General features: G+C 38.1%; 1 protein-coding gene across 5 annotated transcripts in view; it reads right to left on the reverse strand.

The window, feature by feature from the left end:
- LOC105482632 (CDKAL1 threonylcarbamoyladenosine tRNA methylthiotransferase) overlaps window positions 1–22636 on the reverse strand; it is a 714041-nt gene that overhangs the window by 578031 nt on the left and 113374 nt on the right. For all 5 annotated transcript variants that reach the window (XR_011624002.1, XM_071097572.1, XM_071097573.1 and 2 more), the window contains exon 5: window positions 15246–15330. Coding sequence is in view for 4 of the 5 variants with exons in the window: in XM_071097572.1 (XP_070953673.1) it covers window positions 15246–15330 (85 nt within the window). In the remaining variant the exon portion in view is untranslated. The remainder of the gene's footprint in view (window positions 1–15245; window positions 15331–22636) is intronic.

The raw sequence follows: 22636 nt of genomic DNA on the forward strand, positions 1-22636 counted from the left end.
TAAAACATACTGTTAAAGCGATCCTTGACATCCATTTTAATTTGTATTTTTCCCAAAACAGTTTCTATCACGTGATTCTGTCAGTTTCTTTCTTAATGCATCTACATTGAGCATGCGAGCACACACACACACACAAAGAAAAAGTAAAGAATGGGTCAGCAGAACCTAGTTATATCTGGGTAGTTCCGACAGTTTCTGTGTACAGAAACATAAAAAAGACACTACTGCAGAATGTGTAGGTTGTATCCTGAAATGAGAATTTGACAGGCTTAAATTCCCTCTGATAATATCCAATGGCACCAACCTACAAAAAATCTCCAGCAAGTTTTGTAAGACTCTTTCCATTGGCTAGATTTTCACTTGTTACATCAAATTCTCCATTTTTTTTTTTTCAAGTGAAATCTAAAACATTAAATTTCCATCTTAGTGAGAGGTGGTATTTTTCAGCTGTACCTAAAGTTTTTTAGAATTAAACAAAATATTATTTTCTAAACATCTAATTATAAAATGAATTTAACTGTCATTCAACCTGTGTTCCAATTGGTTAAGACCCTCTATGGTAATCATTATAAACTCCACTTTTGTTTCATGTCTAAATTAAAGTATCTAGGTTTTAAACCAGGCTTATTATTATTATATCACAGAAATGAATCTCAGAACAATGAAAAATATATTTTCCTTATAGATTCCATTTCAAATATGGTCATTGCAGGTCTTAAGAGCAGAAAATATGTGCAGGTCCCATTTTAAAAAAAATATATGTGTCCAACAACTAAGCCATGAACTGCTCCTGTGTATTCTGTTATTCCTTCATCAGAGACCACTCGGAGTAAGCAAAAAGAGCAAAAGTTCTTAAATGTCAACTATGTTATTTCTTAAATGTTCTGAATACAGATTACAGGAGAAAGAAGTATAATTTGTTAACAAGTATGTTGAGGACCTCCTCCAATACAATGGCCCTGATAAATGATAGAAAGATAAATAAAATGTATATCTTGTCCCAAAGTTTATATCCTAAAGCAGAGATATCAAGCCAAGGAACATTATCCCCGTCTCCCCATCTTCCTTACTAACAGAACCCCAATTCTGTTGGGAGCAACAATGTGAGAAGTATAAAAACAAAAGAAAGAAAAAACACTACATTTCCCAGCCTCTCTTATAAACAGAGGTAGTCCTGTGATATGACTCCACACAATGAGATGCAAGCATAGGTTTTGAGTGGGACTTCCTATAAAGCTCCTTTAAAGAAGGGACAGACTCAGTTGGCACATCCAGTTTGGTACTTCCACCTTTTTTGTGGGGGAAAGGGCATGTGATGGCCAGAGAGCAATAACCATTTGACACCAACAGGGAAAGACCTTTAAAACAACCGACTTCACTCCTCACATCCTTAAATCGGTAAACCAAAGCCAGCAATTTCCTAACTGTGGACTTTGCAATATGTACAAAAAACAAATCCCCTAAGTCATGGAAGCCTCTGCTTTTTAGGTTTTCCATGACATGCAGATGACCTCAAGTTCAAAGTCCTAAAATCTAATAAGAAAGAGACACAGAAAAAGTTCCATGAAAATCCAGAGGAAGACATGAGATCTGACAGATGCAGAAGGTGGACGGGATGGGAAAGATAAACATACAAAGGAAGCATACATATGAGTTGGTTCATTCATTTGTTCAACTATTACTGTCAATCACTGTATAAGATGCCGGGATACAGATAAAAGATACAGTGGCTGCCCCTAAGGAACTCTGAAAATGCATGCAGACAGATAAAGAAAAGACAGTGTTATTAATATGGGACAGCCACACAGTGGTGCTGCACTGTGTCTATGCACTCTTTCTGACACCCACAAAAGTGCCATCCTTTCGTCAAAGGTACAGTAGGGACCAGCCTCAGCCTTAGAGCTACAAAAACAGTAAAATATGTAAACACAGGGTACTTTGAGTAAGATTTAGATCCACAGCTGTTAGGTAAAAGTAAGTTGCATATTACCTGCCACTCCTATCCAATTTTCCAGGATCATAGCAAACTATCCCTTAATACAGTCTACAATCTACATAACTTCATTAATGTGGCCCAGAGAATGACACCTAAGTGTAACCATAAGTAAGAAATAAAAAGGGTTAATATTTAATACTTTGGTAGTCCTATGGGTTTAAAGAAAATGTGTTTTTTATTTCACTTATTATCAGTTATTAAACAATACTACTAACTAAAAATTACGAAAGATTACATTTGTCACTCTTAGAGCAAACAATAAGGGAAGAAAAAAACAAGAGTCTTTTTTTCTCTGCTGTTATATAAACACACACACCAAGAATAAGTAGAATGTCTTTCAAACCAAAACAATAGGAAATCACTCTTGGCTGAAAGAACAGACTTAGATCATGTTGATTTCTTCTTTAATCCTGCTAAAGCAAGTTTCTGCATGCTTTCTGGAGCCTCCACCTACAGAGTTGTTAGGACAACAGCCAACACATATATTAATGACGTAAGTATTTCAATGCTATCAGCCAGCTGTTGCCAGCACATAATACACTGCCCTCTTTCACTCACTCTCTTGCTTAAAATGGCAAAAACAAAGCAACTGTTGATGTAACATTAATCATAAAATATGCAAAATACTATTCTTCAAAAAGATTTTGGATATCTCGAAACTCAGTTTTGCATTTTAAAATGGCCTACTACCTCTGAACTGCTTTTTCTGTTGCTGATTTGCAAATTAAGTTACTAATCTTTTAACTGTAAGTTTACAGTTTCATTTTGTTGGGTTTTTTTTTTTAATGTAAACCAGGAGTTAAACACTAAAATAGACTTTCTTTTGTATTTCCAATAAAATTGCTCACTGGCATACATCACATGATAATATCCTGCCTTTCCTCTCACTCATCTCCATGTTTTTCCAGAGTTAGAAGACAATTTGAAGCCTCTAACAGGAAATGGTCAGAAGCTGCTCTGAACATACATAACTCTCATCCCCTACTTTACAAAAAACTCTTCACCTGTTTCTAGAAAGCTTGCTCCTCAAATACCATTGTCAGCTCCAAACAAGCTCATGGGGGAAAAAATTACAAAATCCTAGCAACAACAGGAAACAGACTAAACAAAACCGTGACATAAGACTTGAATAAAATGAATTCACATATGATAGATAATAAGGCCTAATCCATGAACAAGAATTTATTTAGAGAAACTTGGCCTTCATCAAATCTTTCAATTCAATTCAATGAATAAATAACTCAATGCTGGTCATCAGGCACTGTTCTAGAGACCAAGGATACCTCAGTCAATAACAGAGACAACATCACTGTCCTTTTAGATCTTTTTCACTCATCTTACAAAATCCTCTATCAAGCTAACCTTTCCAACACTACTACTTCTTCCCCAACAACAACCGGTTGATTTTTTTTTTTTTTTTTTCAATTTTAGTGGTATATCTGGTGTATCCTGCTCACTCTCAAATCTGGACAATTTGATACTCAAATGTAAGACAAGTGTTCTGATATTAATGCAGTTACATTACTTATACAACTTATAACGCACTTAAATATATTAACGATGACTTGATGCAATGACAGCAGAATGATACTAAACCTTTTCCCAAAAAGAGGAAAAATCAGTTCAACCTAATTATATAAACATGTATTGAGTAATTATAATTGTGTGCCAAACTCAAGGCCAAACACTAACCAGGTTTTTATCCACCTTTCCTACTCTCTCACTCAAGACGGGATGCTTTAACTAATCTAATGGCCACAGTCCTAAAGCTGGCCCGGAGCTCATTCAGGATAGTGAGGAGCACAAGATCCCGCCAGCATGACCAGGTGACTACTCCAAGTAGGGAGTATTCTTACTCCTTTTACTACTTGCCTCAGAAATACAATATTAGAAATTAGAAATTAGGAAGTTAGAATGTTCTTTCCCCTTTTTACAAATACACAGCCTGCATCTGTCAAGGGACTCACTACAACCTTGGGAGAACATTCTTACAACCGTTGACAAATGGTCTTTGTCTATTAATGGTATCTGTTTCCCAGGACAAGGAAAATCATTACATAGTAGAGTCAGAGGGTCAAAGGCTTTATAAAAAGAATTTTTCTGAGGTCAATAATCCTAACCTCAAAACTCACAATCTAGTAGCAAGCCAAATATGTAAACAAATAATAAAATGTACTGTGCAACAACAGATGTTAATATGAGATAAAGAACTAGCATGGAACAGACCTTGGAGCTAAGAGGTGAGGTGAGGCTTAGAAGGGAGATGCCCCCTCAGGTGTTATCTCTGACATGAGTTCCAAAGATCAACTATTTAGCAAGGTGGGATTAATGTGGAATGGGTGGAGGTTGAGGGCATGCATTTGGAGAAAAGGGAAAGGATAGTCCAAGGAAGGGAAGAACATATGCAAATACATTATGTGCTTGGGAAATTTTCTAATGTCGGGGAGGAAGTAAAATTCTATAACCTAGTGGCAAGAAACGAGGTAGGAGAGGGAGGCATTGAACACATCTTTTTAAAACCCCTTGTTACACTAAGAAATGATGTGCAATTCCTGATGACCACAATCAAAGAAGAAGGGCACTACTAATGGAAATGCCAGCTGGAGAAAAGGTGAGGTAGATAAGGAGGAGGCCCTGACATGATGATTTGAGGCATCCACGGTCAAGGTCATCCAAATGGCGAAGTTAAGGAAGCAGTGGGATACACAAGGCTGGAGCCTGTAAGGAGACATAAAGATCAAAGACAAAGATCTGGGAGAAATCAGCATACAGACAATATCTAACAGTGGATGCAGATGAGAAATGGTAGGAAAATGTAAATCCATATTAAGCATAGCACTGTTGGGAGAAAAAAAAAATCTTAGTAGATAATACCTAACCAATAATACTAATTAATTCAAGCAGTCTAATATTTTGAACTAACTTTCCATGTAAAAGGATACTTTTTGGAGGGCAAGGATAGCTGAAAAAAATGAGATTCTGACTGGGAAAAGCACACAACGATTCACTGAATCTGGCACTGACATTTTAAATTAGACGATGAAACTGATTCTGAACTATAGCCATTTCATATAATTAGAAGAGTTAAAATTAAAATATCTAAGTTTAACAAAAAATCAACAAACTATAGTATTATTTAAAGTATAACTCAAATAACTTGCATTATCTAACTTATTTCTCACAAAAGGCCAAACCAAAACCCTGTGATTTTTACCTTCTAATGCCAAATTTTTTTAATTAAAAATTAATTTTGGAAGTCAGGCAAGGTGGCTCATGCCTGTAATCCCCAACACTTTGGGAGGCCAAGACAGGAGGATCACTTGATTGAGGTCAGGAGTTCAAGAGCAGCCTGAGCAACATAGCAAGACCTCATCTCTACTAAAAACAATAATAATAATAATAATAACAGATTGGGTAGGTGTGGTGGCGTGTGCCTGTAGTCCCAGCTACTCAGGAGGCTGAGGTGGTAGAATTGCTTTGGCCTGGGAGGATGAGGCTACAGTAAGCCATGATCATGCTACTGCACTCCAGCCTGGGCAACAGAACGAGACCCGGTCTCAAAAAATAAATAAAAGTAACTTTTAGAAGTTTAGTTAACAAAAAAAAAAAAAAATTACTAGTGAATGTGGTTAACAAGAGAACTGGAAAGGGTTTTTTTTTTTAATTCCTTTAAACTGGATAATTACTAACTGAAAGGGCAACCACTTCTCTGTTCTTATGAAGTCAGCTTTCTTGAAAGCAATTTACTCTACAAGTTCAAGTTGAAATAATATTCTGGTACCTCCCGCAACTTCAATTTTTGAAGAAAAAGAACTCAAAAAATAAATCTACATAAAACAAAGAATATTTTCATAATAGGAATGACAATCCAATAATTTAGGTTTTGCTCAACAGAATAGCATGTAAGGCGCTTTCCTATAGTGAAAAGATGTTATACAAAGTAGGTATCCTCTGTCTCAAACACACATTTTTTGTCTTTATCCAGTTCTGCCTTTATTTTCAATTATTGTTTCAAGTAATTACACTCAGATACCTAAGCCATCCCTTCAACATTACCATTTATTTCTACAGGCAAAGGCAGTTAAAAACAAGTGTCTCCTGTCTATCCACTATCAGTATGGCTAAACCACAGTGCCCATTTGGGTTAATAATGCACAAGGTCAAATAGAGGTTGACAGTCCATGATCAAAGCAAGCTGGCTATTCTTTCCATCATTTATATAGGACACACAAGATGTGTTTATTTTCACCAGCCTCTGAATGACCTCCTGTAGGTGGCATGGAAAAGATCCCACACTTTTATAAAGCATTAACCAAAGGAGTTTTCTGATGTGATATTATCATTAAGAGCAAATTTTATTTTTTGAAACTTTTGATCTTTTTCATTTACTCAAGAACCCCCCAAGTTAAAGGCTATATTGTCTAAATCAAAATGGTCTAATGGATAAAACAAAGCCAGGGCAACTGACAAATGCTCAAGAGGAAATAGTGTGCATCCAGTAGACTGCCATCATAACACAGGGGGCTTACTAGTGATTCTTTCTAAATTACAAAGGGCAATAACATTTCAGATTTCTAAGGTGAAAAGGCAACCAATAAGTCACTCTTATCTCTATTTTTGCTACTTAAAATTCTTACTCTTTTATCAATCTGAATATCAATAATACAAACACTGTAAAACCTTGAAAAAAGTAAAGCCCCAAAACAAACGACAAAATAATTCAGTCCATAACTGTTATGTCACAAATTCACAATTTCTGGATCTTAATCAATGAGACTGTATTAATCACATGAAAGACAGTAAATCCCTTAGAGTCATCTTTCTTTATTCCTGTCAAAACAAGGTGATCTTTTGTGTGGTGGCTCAAGAGAAACAAAATGATGTGATGCATAATTTAAAACAACTATTTAACACCAAGAAGTACTGAAGGAAAACCAAAGCAGATGGTGGAGAGATGATGACACACAGGAATGAGTAGCAAAGTGAAGCAATCATGGGTAAAGAGCCCAGGTTAGAAAAAGACAGGTCCCACCCCACTGCTGTAAATCTTTACATTTGGGTATAAAGGATTGGGAGCAACAGAAGGAGAAGCAATATCTTATCAGGCAGTCTTTGAATCTAAGCTTTACCTTACTCTCATGGAAAACTAAAATGCATGCAAGAGATAGCAAAGGGAAAGGATGGAGCTGGAGGATGAGAAAAGGCACATGTGTAGCACAGCTTAACATTTAACAATGTTACACTACTCATCTTTGTTGTTTTCTGTTAGGCAATGGTGACCACAACTGGGAAAATCTCTAAATAAAGCAAAATGCTTGACAAGAGTAATCCATCACAGAAAGATTTCATATGTATAAATGTCACCTCAATCTGATGTTTTCCCAATGTTAATTGTTATTGTACCTCTTACAGGATTGTATTTATTATGGAAGGAAATCAAATGTTAGTTTAAGTGTTATCTTAACAAGAATTAGTTGTGATGATCAAAAGTCTTCAGGGCCATTAAAAATACTTAATCATATATAATATCTTTTTAAATTTTCTTTCAATCAAGCAGAATAGTATATTAAAGTAACCAGTGCTTGCTACCACTAGCTTTGTAGTGTTTAAATGGTAAACTTTTCTTGTGTCATTTCTACTTAATAATTCAAACAGCATATCATTACTTTGAACCATAATCATAACACATATATAACAAAACCCACTGACACAAGTTATAGTTGAGTTTTTAAACTTTTAGAAACACTCTAGAACTATGTCCATTAATTACATTATAAAGTTGATAATCACAGAAACTATATTCTCTGGGTTCAGTACATACGGGGTATCAGTAGCACTAAAGTATCTTTGTATCTTGTTTACCTTTCTATAGAGAGAAAATAGATAATTTGGGATAATCACAGGCTTCTCATTTAAAAAAAAAAAAAAGCATTCTCTGAAAATGAACAGCATCTGGTGAATAACATTCTCTGCCTTAGTTTAATTCATCCTTCTTCTGCTCCTAAATGTGACCCTAATTCCCCTCTTCCATCCTCCCTTCCCTTACCTCTTGCCATCACTCAGGTAAGAACTCCTCTGCTCCCTCCACCATTTTGAATTAAAGATGCCATCACATTCAACTATCAACTCTATGCAAACAATATTAAATCTATTTCTAGTGTTGACCTCTTTGATATCTGCCTCAATTCTGCAACCGCTTACTTGACATCTTTATCTAGGAAGCACAGTAATAAAATGGTTAAATGCACAGACTCTAGTCAGACTGCCTCAGTTAAAATCCCTCCTCTACCATTTATGAACCGAACAGCCTTAGAGACCTTCATCTGTAAAACAGATGCTGCTTCACCTATAAAACAGGAATACAAATGTAATCTACAACTCATTGATAGGTTGCAAGAATTAAGCTAGATAATATCTAATTCATCTAAAGCACTTAGAACACTGCCTGTCACATAGAAGACACTCAATAAAGTTCAAGTATATTCATCATCTTATTAAAATATTTATCTGTAACTTCAAATACAGCATGTTCAAAACCAAAACATGTCATCTCTTAATAACTCCCTTCCTAGAATTCCTCACTTCTTTCTAGCCAGAGTCCTTAGAGCCATCTCGGACAATATGGAACGTGTAAAGCAGCGGTCCCCTCAACCTTTTTGGCACCAGGAACCGGCTTCATGGAAGACAATTTTTCCACAGACCAGGGGTGGGGGGTATGGTTTTGGGGTGAAACTGTTCTACCTCGGGTCATCAAGCATTAGATTCTCATAAGGAGTGCAACTTAGATCCCTCACATGCACAGTTCACAATAGGGTTTGTGCCCCTGTAAGAATCTAATGCTGCTGCTGATCTAATAGGAGACAGAGCTCAGGCAGTAATGCTTGCTCGCCTACCACTCACTTCCTGCTCTGCAGCCGGTTCCTAACAGGCCACAGACGAGTACAGGTCCACAGCCCAGGGGTTGGAGACCCCTGATATAAAGAATTCTTCCTTCTCAAGGCAATGTATTCCTTCCAATTCTGAACACCTCCACTTTAGATGAGATCCTCTGTACCTGGACTACAACCACTCTACAACCACTACAACTACAACCTCACTGGACTCCTGATCTATACTATTCCTTACACACAACCATCCTTCACACTGCTACTACAATTAACTCCCTGACCAAGGCAGCAAACACAGAAAATGAAAAATTTTTTAAGTTTACCATTTACAGTAGTATAAAAATATAAAGTACATACTGTGCAGGCAAAAGAAGAAAGAGTAAGTTTATTGTGTTAATGGCACTGGAATAATTGAATATCTGCATTGGGAGAAAAAAGTCTAAAAGATGCACAAGAGCTACAGAAAGAAAAGAATCAATCCTTAAAAATCAGGATAGAACTGAGTTGGATAACTCAAAATTGTGAAGATTCATTTCTCCCCAAAATCATCTAAAGATTAAAAATATGTAATCACAAACGCACAACAGTATTCCTTGTTGAACTTAAAAACGGATACACTCTTAAAGAAGAACAGAAAGGTACTAGCACTATCAGATAGGTAGCCTTGATATAACTCTATACTACTTCTGACTGTATAGAACAAGAACCAGAATAAAGAAATATATCAAAGGAATGTAACAGAGGACCAAGAACAGACTCAAACATCTATGGACGCTCAACATATGAGAGGGTGGGTGATGCACAGATAAAAGGAGAAAGAACAGAACTTAAAATAAATAAATCAATGATACTGAAAACAATTGTTTATCTACAGAGAAAAACATAAAATAAAATTGGACCCCTTCTGGTACCATAACAAAAAATAATAACAATCAACTCCAGATGAATCATAGACCTAAATGTAAAAGGTAAAAACCATGAAACTTTTAAACGAAAATATAGGAGAATATCTTAAAAGCTTCAGAGTAAGAAAAGACTTCTTAAACAATAAGAACACAGACCAAAAAGAATGGATTAATAAATTTTAAACCAGAATTTATCTTCACCAAAAGATACCACAAAAGAAAATGAAAAGATAAGCCACAATTGGGAGAAGATATTGCAACATGTATAATATCTAAGGATTAGGATCTGTAAGACACATAATATATGGCCACAAATAAATGATTAAAATGAAAAAAAAAAAATAGACAAATGACCTGAGAAGCCATTTTACAAAAAAAGTAAAATTTAAATAGCCAATAGATCTATTTTAAAAAGCTCAACCTCCTTCATGATCACAGAAATGCAACTAAGGCCGGGCACAGTGGCTCACGCCTGTAATCCAGCACTTTCGGAGGCCGAGGCGGGTGGATCACTTGAGGTCAGAAGTTCGAGACCAGTCTGGCCAACACAGTGAAACCACATGTCAACTACAAATACAAAAAATTGCCTAGATGTGGTGGCTCACGCCTATAATCCCAGCACTTTGGGAGGCCGAGGCAGGCAGATCACAAGGTCAGGAGATTGAGATCATCCTGGTCAACATGGTGAAACTCCATCTCCAATAAAAACAGAAAAATTAGCCAGGCGTGGTGGTGCCAGCTAGTAGTAATGCCAGCTACTCAAGAGGCTGAGGCAGGAGAATCACTTGAACCCAGGAGTTAGAGGTTGTAGTGAGCCAAGATTGCGCCACTGCACTTAAGCCTGATGACAGAGTGAGACTCTCTCTCTCAAAAAAAAAAAAAAAAAAAATTAGCCGGGCGTGGTGGCACATGCCTATGATCCCAGGTACCCAGGAGGCTGAGACAGGAGAATCCTTTGAACACGAGACGCAGAGGTTGCAGTGAGCTGAGATCCTGCCACTGCACTCTAGCCTGGGCGACAGAGTGAGAGCCTGTCTCAAGAAAAAAAAAAAAGAAATGCAAATTAAAACCAAAACAAAATACCATCATCACCAACAGACTTGCAAAAACTTAAGTCTGGCCATATCAAGTACTGGCAAGAATGGAAACCAACAAATACACACATCCATTACTGGTGAGAATGCACACTACTACATCCATTTGTGCAAAGAAAATGGCGTTACCTAATAAAGTCTGAATGTACACAGATATGTTACCCAGTAATTCAACTCCCAGGTTCATATTATAGAATAATTCTTACACATGTGCACCAGAAAACATGTTTAAGATATTCACAGCAGGAATGTTCATGAAAGCCAAAACATTGGGAAAAATTCAAAACTCTATTAGTAATAAAATGAATAAACTGAAGCAAATTCTATGAATGACCAGAGTTATTTACACCCATTAACATGAATAAATCTCAAAGCGTAATGCTGAGAAAAAGATGTAAATCTCAGAAGAACACAAACGGTGTAAGTTCAACAGATAAAAGTTCAAAATAGAGCTAAACAAGACAACACACTGTTTAGAGACATACTTAATAGATGATACATCAATAAAAGCAAGAAAATGACTCACAAAAGTCAAGATAAAGGTTACTTCTTGGGAGTTATGATTGAAAACACGGCAGTTTCTATGGTCTTGACACTGTTATATTTCTTACACTGGGTGGCAGATGTTTAAGTGTTTATTATTACTTAAACTGTATGTGTTTTATAAATGCTATTATATGTTTAATGTATTTCACAATAAAACCAATAAAGGGGAAAACGAATGAGTATAAGAATGAAATTAAGAAGAGAAGAACTTTTGAAAGTCTGGCTGGGAAGGCAAGAAAAAATGTAGGACAATAATAACAGGGGTACAGGGGGCTGATTAGACCCAGCTATGTTTAAATACCAGTGAAAAGGTTCCAGGGGAGTTGGAGAGATTGGAAATATGGAATGAGGAAATAATTTCTAGAATAAAGTTTCTAAGAAGATGCATGGGGATAAAATTCAGAGAAAATGTGAAAAAAGGATACTTCTTCCACGTTAGCTTGAAGGAACAAAGCAAGAAGCAAGGACTTAATATACCCACCTCCCTTCAACAAACTGCAATTCTATTGAAAACCAGATACTGTAGCACTTAGAACAGTGCTAATGGACAGGGAAAAGAGGCAAGGACTGTGTCAGGCAACTTCACAAAGTATGCACCGATTCTCTGAGAAGAACACATAGTTAATACTTAACAAATCCTCAAAAATCACCTATTAGATAACTTCACAAACACTGAAATCACTTATTAGAAAAGTTCCCATTAAAGTGTCATTCTTAAGGAGATAGACACACACAAAAACCTTCAAAAAGCCATTCTTCTGAAACTATTTCCAACAACTGAAAAGAAGGGACTTCTTCCTGACTCATTTTATGAGGCCAGCATCATCCTGATACCCAAACCTGGCAGAGATACAACAAAAAAAGAAAATTTCAGGTCAATATCCATGATGAATATCAATGCAAAACTCCTCAATAAAATACTGGCAAACCAAACCCAGCAGCACATCAAAAAGCTCATCCACCATGATCAAGTGGGCTTCATCCCCGGATGCAAGGCTGGTTCAGTATATGCAAATCCATAAATATGACTCATCACACAAACAGAACTAAAGATAAAAACCATATGATTTTCTCAATAGATGCAGAAAAGGTCTTCAATAAAATTCAACATCCTTTCATGTTAAAAACTCTCAATAAGTGTTGATGGAACAGACCTCAAAATAATAAGGGCCATTTATGACAAACCCACAGCCAATATCATACCGAATGGGCAAAAGCTGGAAGCATTCCCCTTAAAAACGGGCACAAGACAAGGATGCCCTCTCTCACCACTCCTATTCAACATAGTATTGGAAGTTCTGGCCAGGGCAATCAGGCAAAAGAAAAAAATAAAGCATATTTAAATAGAAAGAGAGGAAGTCAAACTGTCTCTGTTTGTACATGACATGATCCTATTTCTAGAAAACCCCATCGTCTCAGCCCAAAAACTCCTTAACCTAATAAGCAACTTCAGCAAACTTTCAGGATACAAAATCAATGTGCAAAAATCACAAGCATTCCTATACACCAAGAATAGACAAACTGCCAGCCAAATCATGAATGAACTCCCATTTACAATTGCCACAAAAAGAATAAAATACCTAGGAAAACAGTTAACAAGGGAAGTGAAGGACCTCTTTGAGGAGAACTACAAACCATTGCTCAAAGAAATAAGAGCAGAAACAAACAAATGGTAAAACATTCCATGCTCCTGGATAGGAAGAATCAATATCATGAAAATGGCCATACTGCCCAAAGTAATTTACAGATCCAATACTATTCCCATTAAACTACCACTGACATTCTTTATAGAATTAGAAAAAAAAAAAAAACTCCTTTAAAATTCATATGGAACCAAAAAAGAGCCCGTATAGCCAAGACAATCCTAAGCAAAAAGAACAAAACTGTAGGCATCACGCTACCCAACTTCAAACTATACTACAAGGTTACAGTAACCAAAGCTTCGTAGGACTGGTGTAAAGACAGACACATAGACCAAGGAAACAGAATAGAGAACTCAGAAATAAGATGGCACATCTACAACCATCTGATCTTCAACAAACCTGACAAAAACAAGCGATGGGTAGAGGATTCCCTACTTGATAAATGGTGCTGGGAAAACTGGCTAGCCATATGCAGAAAATTGAAATTGGGCACCTTCCTTACCCCTTATACAAAAATTAACTCAAGATGGATTAAAGACTTAAATGTAAAGCCCAAAACTTCAAAAACCCTAGAAGAAAACCTAGGCAATACCATTCAGGACATAGGCACAGGCAAAGATTTCATGATGAAAACATCAAAAGCAATTTCAACAAAAGCAAAATTTGACAAATGGAATCTAATTAAACTAAAGAGCTTTTGCACAGCAAAAGAAACTATCATCAGAGTGAACAGACAACCTATAGAGTGGGAGAAATTTGTTACAATCTATCCACATGACAAAGGTGTAATATCCAGAATCTATAAAGAATTTAAACAGATTTATAAGAAAAAAAAAACAAACAATCCCATCAAAAAGTGGGCAAGGCACATGGACCCTTTTCAAAAGACATTTATGCAGCCAAAAAACATATGAAAAAAAATTCAACATCACTGATCATTAGAGAAATGCAAGCCAAAACCATCTCACACCAGTTAGAATGGCGATTATTAAAAGTCAACAAACAACAGACGCTGGAGGGGCTGTGGAGAAATAAGAACACTTTTACACTGTTGGTGGGAATGTAAATTAATTAAACCATTGTGTAAGACCGTGTGGCGATTTCTCAAAGACCTAGAACCAGAAATGCCATTTGATGCAGCAATCCCATTACTGGGTATATCCCCAAAGGAATATAAATCATTCTATTAAAAAGATACATGCACACATACGCTCACTGCAGCACTATTCACAATAGCAAAGACATGGAATCAACCCAAATGCCCATCAAGGACAGACTGGTAAAAAAATTGTGGTGCATATACACATGGAATACTATGCAGCCATAAAAAGAAATGAGATCGACCGGGTGGGGTGGCTCACGCCTGTAATCCCAGCACTTTGGGAGGCCGAGGCAGGTGGATCACCAGGTCAGGAGATCGAGACCATCCTGGCTAACACGGTGAAACCTCGACTCTACTAAAAATACAAAAAATTAGCCGGGCATGGTGGTGGGCGCCTGTACTTCCAGCTACTCCGGAGGCTGAGGCAGGAGAATGGCGTGAACCTGGAAGGCGGAGCTTGCAGTGAGCGGAGATCGTGCCACTGCACTCCAGCCTGGGCAACAGAGCGAGACTCTGTCTTAAATAAATAAATAAATAAATAAATAAATAAATAAATAAATAAAATAAAAAAGAAATGAGATCATGTCCTTTGTAAGGACACAGATGGAGCTGGAAGCCGTCAGCCTCACCAAACTAACACAGGAACAGAAAACCAAATCCTGCAAGTTCTCACTTGTAAGTGGGAGTTGAACAATGGGAACACACGGACACAGGGAGGGGAACACCACACAGTCGGGCTTGGTAGACGGCGGGGGGAGGGAGAGCATCAGGATAAATAGCTAATGCATATAGCGCTTAATACCTAGGCGATGGGTTGATAGGTACAGCAAACCACCATGGCACATGTTTTGCCTATGTAACACACTTGCACATCCTGTACATGTAACCAGAACTTAAATTTAATTTAAAAATAATAAAGTATCATTCTTTATCAGACAAATTCAAAACAGTCCAACTCATACTTTTTTAATATAAACTAAATATCTATTTTGACATTTTTAAAAAGCTAAACTTCTGGTATCAATTCTTACTTTGATTATACAAAATAGGAAAAAAATCAATTTCAACTTACTTAATTGAGTTTCTAAAGTGGTCTTCAGCTGGGTTTTTTACAGTGCAACTGTTCAGGAGCCATAAATCTGCATCGGAAGCATTTTCTATTTAAAAAAATGAACACAAAAACGAAGTAAGTAGCACATTTAATCATTCAAAAATATCCAATGGCACTGAGATTCCTGTGGTAGGGGAGAAAAAAAACAGTGGGGTTAAATGAACAGGCAATTACAACATAGTAGAAAATTGCTAGAACATGGAAATATTTGTGAACAATAAATATAAAAATGTATCATATATATCTTTTCACTTAAAATGTAATGATGAAATATATATCTTTTCACTTAAAATGTAATGATGATAAGCATTCTCTTCTTTATTTTCAATGCTTGACAGTACTATTTAATAATTTACATAAACTGAAGGGGAACGTGCCCTAATCTTACCTTTCAGTATCAAATTAATTTCACCTTTGTGGATTCTGTGTTAAGCTTTTTGGGGCACAGAGCACACACTGAATATTCTTCAGGCTTGAGAAATTCTTAAAAACATAACTTGTCTGCCTTAAAAATTAATGATTTACCTCAAAGTGGACCTTTTATTCCTATCACCATTTTGATTAAATATTGTTTATACTATAATAAACAAACTGGCAATGCAACAAATAATCCAAAACCATCATATTTTTTTTCTTTTTTTTTAAATTTATTTATTATTATTATACTTTAAGTTGTAGGGTACATGTGCATAACGTGCAGGTTTGTTACGTATGTATACTTGTGCAATGTTGGTGTGCTGCACCCATCAACTCGTCATTTACATCAGGTATAACTACCAATGCAATCCCTCCCCCCCTCCCCCCTCCCCATGATAGGCCCCTGTGTGTGATGTTCCCCTTCCTGAGTCCAAGTGATCTCATTGTTCAGTTCCCACCTATGAGTGAGAACATGCGGTGTTTGGTTTTCTGTTCTTGTGATAGTTTGCTGAGAATGATGGTTTCCAGCTGCATCCATGTCCCTACAAAGGACACAAACTCATCCTTTTTGATGGCTGCATAGTATTCCATGGTGTATATGTGCCACATTTTCTTAATCCAATCTGTCACTGATGGACATTTGGGTTGATTCCAAGTCTTTGCTATTGTGAATAGTGCCGCAATAAACATACGTGTGCATGTGTCTTTATAGCAGCATGATTTATAATCTTTTGGGTATATACCCAGTAATGGGATGGCTGGGTCATATGGTACATCTAGTTCTAGATCCTTGAGGAATCGCCATACTGTTTTCCATAATGGTTGAACTAGTTCACAATCCCACCAACAGTGTAAAAGTGTTCCTATTTCTCCACATCCTCTCCAGCACCTGTTGTTTCCTGACTTTTTAATGATCGCCATTCTAACTGGTGTGAGATGGTATCTCATTGTGGTTTTGATTTGCATTTCTCTGATGGCCAGTGATGATGAGCATTTTTTCATGTGTCTGTTGGCTGTATGAATGTCTTCTTTTGAGAAATGTCTGTTCATATCCTTTGCCCACTTTTTGATGGGGTTGTTTGTTTTTTTCTTGTAAATTTGTTTGAGTTCTTTGTAGGTTCTGGATATTAGCCCTTTGTCAGATGAGCAGATTGCAAAAATTTTCTCCCATTCTGTAGGTTGCCTGTTCACTCTGATGGTAGTTTCTTTTGCTGTGCAGAAGCTCTTTAGTTTAATGAGATCCCATTTGTCAATTTTGGCTTTTGCTGCCGTTGCTTTGGTGTTTTAGACATGAAGTCTTTGCCCATGCCTATGTCCTGAATGGTACTACCTAGGTTTTCCTCTAGGATTTTTATGGTATTAGGTCTAACATTTAAGTCTCTAATCCATCTTGAATTAATTTTCGTATAAGGAGTAAGGAAAGGATCCAGTTTCAGCTTTCTACTTATGGCTAGCCAATTTTCCCAGCACCATTTATTAAATAGGGAATCCTTTCCCCATTTCTTGTTTCTCTCAGGTTTGTCAAAGATCAGATGGCTGTAGATGTGTGGTATTATTTCTGAGGACTCTGTTCTGTTCCATTGGTCTATATCTCTGTTTTGGTACCAGTACCATGCTGTTTTGGTTACTGTAGCCTTGTAGTATAGTTTGAAGTCAGGTAGTGTGATGCCTCCAGCTTTGTTCTTTTGACTTAGGATTGTCCTGGAGACGCGGGCTCTTTTTTGGTTCCATATGAACTTTAAAGCAGTTTTTTCCAATTCTGTGAAGAAACTCATTGGTAGCTTGATGGGGATGGCATTGAATCTATAAATTACCTTGGGCAGTATGGCCATTTTCACGATATTGATTCTTCCGATCCATGAGCATGGTATGTTCTTCCATTTGTTTGTGTCCTCTTTGATTTCACTGAGCAGTGGTTTGTAGTTCTCCTTGAAGAGGTCCTTTACCTCCCTTGTAAGTTGGATTCCTAGGTATTTTATTCTCTTTGAAGCAATTGTGAATGGAAGTTCATTCCTGATTTGGCTCTCTGTTTGTCTGTTACTGGTATATAAGAATGCTTGTGATTTTTGCACATTAATTTTCTATCCTGAGACTTTGCTGAAGTTGCTTATCAGCTTAAGGAGATTTTGGGCTGAGGCAATGGAGTTTTCTAAATATACAATCATGTCATCTGCAAACAGGGACAATTTGACTTCTTCTTTTCCTAACTGAATGCCCTTGATTTCTTTCTCTTGCCTAATTGCCCTAGCCAGAACTTCCAACACTATGTTGAATAGGAGTGGTGAGAGAGGGCATCCCTGTCTTGTGCCAGTTTTCAAAGGGAATTTTTCCAGTTTTTGCCCATTCAGTATGATATTGGCTGTGGGTTTGTCATAAATAGCTCTTATTATTTTGAGGTACGTTCCATCAATACCGAATTTATTGAGCGTTTTTAGCATGAAGGGCTGTTGAATTTTGTCAAAAGCCTTTTCTGCATCTATTGAGATAATCATGTGGTTCTTGTCTTTGGTTCTGTTTATATGCTGGATTATGTTTATTGATTTGCGAATGTTGAACCAGCCTTGCATCCCAGGGATGAAGCCCACTTGATCATGGTGGATAAGCTTTTTGATGTGTTGCTGAATCCGGTTTGCCAGTATTTTATTGAGGATTTTTCCATTGATGTTCATCAGGGATATTGGTCTAAAATTCTCCTTTTTTGTTGTGTCTCTGCCAGGCTTTGGTATCAGGATGATGTTGGCCCCAAAAAATGAGTTAGGGAGGATTCCCTCTTTTTCTATTGATTGGAATAGTTTCAGAAGGAATGGTACCAACTCCTCCTTGTACCTCTGGTAGAATTCAGCTGTGAATCCATCTGGTCCTGGACTTTTTTTGGTTGGTAGGCTATTAATTATTGCCTCAATTTCAGAGCCTGCTATTGGTCTATTCAGGGATTCAACTTCTTCCTGGTTTAGTCTTGGAAGAGTGTAAGTGTCCAGGAAATTATCCATTTCTTCTAGATTTTCCAGTTTATTTGCGTAGAGGTGTTTATAGTATTCTCTGATGGTAGTTTGTATTTCTGTGGAGTCGGTGGTGATATCCCCTTTATCATTTTTAATTGCATCGATTTGATTCTTCTCTCTTTTCTTCTTTATTAGTCTTGCTAGCAGTCTGTCAACTTTGTTGATCTTTTCAAAAAACCAACTCCTGGATTCATTGATTTTTTGGAGGGTTTTTTGTGTCTCTATCTCCTTCAGTTCTGCTCTGATCTTAGTTATTTCTTGCCTTCTGCTAGCTTTCGAATGTGTTTGCTATTGCTTCTCTAGTTCTTTTAATTGCGATGTTAGAGTGTCAATTTTAGATCTTTCCTGCTTTCTCTTGTGGGCATTTAGTGCTATAAATTTCCCTCTACACACTGCTTTAAATGTGTCCCAGAGATTCTGGTATGTTGTATCTTTGTTCTCATTGGTTTCAAAGAACATCTTTATTTCTGCCTTCATTTCGTTAGGTACCCAGTAGTCATTCAGGAGCAGGTTGTTCAGTTTCCATGAAGTTGAGCGGTTTTGATTGAGTTTCTTAGTCCTGAGTTCTAGTTTGATTGCACTGTGGTCTGAGAGACAGTTTGTTATAATTTCTGTTCTTGTACATTTGCTGAGGAGTGCTTTACTTCCAATTACATGGTCAATTTTGGAGTAAGTACGATGTGGTGCTGAGAAGAATGTATATTCTGTTGATTTGGGGTGGAGAGTTCTATAGATGTCTATTAGGTCTGCTTGCTGCAGAGATGAGTTCAATTCCTGGATATCCTTGTTAACTTTCTGTCTCGTTGATCTGTCTAATGTTGACAGTGGAGTGTTGAAGTCTCCCATTATTATTGTATGGGAGTCTAAGTCTCTTTGTAAGTCTCTAAGGACTTGCTTTATGAATCTGGGTGCTCCTGTATTGGGTGCATATATATTTAGGATAGTTAGCTCTTCCTGTTGAATTGATCCCTTTACCATTATGTAATGGCCTTCTTTGTCTCTTTTGATCTTTGATGGTTTAAAGTCTGTTTTATCAGAGACTAGTATTGCAACCCCCGCTTTTTTTTGTTCTCCATTTGCTTGGTAAATCTTCCTCCATCCCTTTATTTTGAGCCTATGTGTGTCTCTGCGTGTGAGATGGGTCTCCTGAATAGAGCAGACTGATGGGTCTTGACTCTTTATCCAGTTTGCCAGTCTGTGTCTTTTAATTGGAGCATTTAGTCCATTTACATTTAAGGTTAAGATTGTTATGTGTGAACTTGATCCTGCCATTATGATATTAACTGGTTATTTTGCTCGTTAGTTGATGCAGTTTCTTCCTAGCCTCGATGGTCTTTACATGTTGGCATGTTTTTGCAATGGCTGGTACCGGTTGTTCCTTTCCATGTTGAGTGCTTCCTTCAGGGTCTCTTGTAAGGCAGGCCTAGTGGTGACAAAATCTCTAAGCATTTGCTTATCTGTAAAGGATTTTATTTCTCCTTCACTTATGAAACTTAGTTTGGCTGGATATGAAATTCTGGGTTGAAAATTCTTTTCTTTAAGAATGTTGAATATTGGCCCCCACTCTCTTCTGGCTTGGAGAGTTTCTGCCGAGAGATCTGCTGTTAGTCTGATGGGCTTCCCTTTGTGGGTAACCCGACCTTTCTCTCTGGCTGCCCTTAAGATTTTTTCCTTCATTTCAACTTTGGTGAATCTGGCAATTATGTGTCTTGGAGTTGCTCTTCTTGAGGAGTATCTTTGTGGCGTTCTCTGTATTTCCTGGATTTGAATGTTGGCCTGCCCTACTAGGTTGGGGAAGTTCTCCTGGATGATATCCTGAAGAGTGTTTTCCAACTTGGTTCCATTTTCCCCCTCACTTTCAGGCACCCCAATCAGACGTAGATTTGGTCTTTTTACATAATCCCATACTTCTTGCAGGCTTTGTTCATTTCTTTTTCTTCTTTTTTCTTTGGGTTTCTCTTCTCGCTTCATTTCATTCATTTGATCCTCAATCGCTGATACTCTTTCTTCCAGTTGATCGAGTCGGTTACTGAAGCTTGTGCATTTGTCACGTATTTCTCGTGTCATGGTTTTCATCTCTTTCATTTCGTTTAGGACCTTCTCTGCATTAATTACTCTAGCCATCAATTCTTCCACTTTTTTTTCAAGATTTTTAGTTTCTTTGCGCTGGGTACGTAATTCCTCTTTTAGCTCTGAGAAATTTGATGGACTGAAGCCTTCTTCTCTCATCTCGTCAAAGTCATTCTCCGTCCAGCTTTGATCCGTTGCTGGCGATGAGCTGCGCTCCTTTGCCGGGGGAGATGCGCTCTTATTTTTTGAATTTCCAGCTTTTCTGCCCTGCTTTTTCCCCATCTTTGTGGTTTTATCTGCCTCTGGTCTTGATGATGGTGATGTACTGATGGGGTTTTGGTGTAGGTGTCCTTCCTGTTTGATAGTTTTCCTTCTAACAGTCAGGACCCTCAGCTGTAGGTCTGTTGGAGATTGCTTGAGGTCCACTCCAGACCCTGTTTGCCTGGGTATCAGCAGCAGAGGCTGCAGAAGATAGAATATTTCTGAACAGCGAGTGTACCTGTCTGATTCTTGCTTTGGAAGCTTCCTCTCAGGGGTGTACTCCACCCTGTGAGGTGTGGGGTGTCAGACTGCCCCTAGTGGGGGATATCTCCCAGTTAGGCTACTCAGGGGTCAGGGACCCACTTGAGCAGGGAGTCTGTCCCTTCTCAGATCTCAACCTCCGTGTTGGGAGATCCACTGCTCTCTTCAAAGCTGTCAGACAGAGTCGTTTGCGTCTGCAGAGGTTTCTGCTACGTTTGTTATTGTTTACTGTGCCCTGTCCCCAGAGGTGGAGTCTACAGAGACAGGCAGGTTTCCTTGAGCTGCTGTGAGCTCCACCCAGTTCGAGCTTCCCAGCAGCTTTGTTTACCTACTTAAGCCTCAGCAATGGCGGGCGCCCCTCCCCCAGCCTGGCTGCTGCCTTGCCAGTAGATCACAGACTGCTGTGCTAGCAATGAGGGAGGCTCCGTGGGTGTGGGACCCTCCCGGCCAGGTGTGGGATATGATCTCCTGGTGTGCCTGTTTGCTTAAAGCGCAGTATTGGGGTGGGAGTTACCCGATTTTCCAGGTGTTGTGTGTCTCAGTTCCCCTGGCTAGGAAAAGGGATTCCCTTCCCCCTTGCGCTTCCCAGGTGAGGCAATGCCTCGCCCTGCTTCAGCTCTCGCTGGTCGGGCTGCAGCAGCTGACCAGCACCGATCGTCCGGCACTCCCCAGTGAGATGAACCCAGTACCTCAGTTGAAAATGCAGAAATCACCGGTCTTCTGTGTCGCTCGCGCTGGGAGTTGGAGACTGGAGCTGTTCCTATTCGGCCATCTTGCTCCGCCCCCCCCCATCATATTTATTACATGAATTTTTAAATACCTAAAGTTGCTACTATTCCACCTGCCTCTTGCATACTTCAGTTGCCTGAAAGGATCTTATACATTAAAATAGGATTACCATAAAGAAAGGAAAACCAAAATTGAAACCTGCAGCACCTTCAACAGTATCTGTATAAGAACAGAAGCTAAGATCAAATGACATGAAGAACTAAGCGAACATACAGATGTCTAAGTGTAGATTCTCCACCTAGGAAGGAAGATTCAAATAACAGCACTAGATAGGAGCACTGGTAAGCACATCAGAGTTTCTGGTAACTTGGCACACACACACACAAAATTATCCCAGTATTTTATTATAAACATTGCAAAAAAAAAAAATTTTATTTTTTTTTGAGACAGAGTCTTGCTCTGTCACCCAGGCTGGAGTGCAGTGGCATGATCTCTGCTCACTGCAACTTCTGCCTCCTGGGTTCAAGCAATTCTCTGCCTCAGCCTCCTGAGTAGCGGGGATTACAGGCGCCCGCCACCATGCCCACCTAAAAAAAAATATATTGAAACAAT

This window comes from Macaca nemestrina, chromosome 5 (genome assembly GCF_043159975.1).
Source record: "Macaca nemestrina isolate mMacNem1 chromosome 5, mMacNem.hap1, whole genome shotgun sequence".
Lineage (NCBI taxonomy): Eukaryota > Metazoa > Chordata > Mammalia > Primates > Cercopithecidae > Macaca > Macaca nemestrina.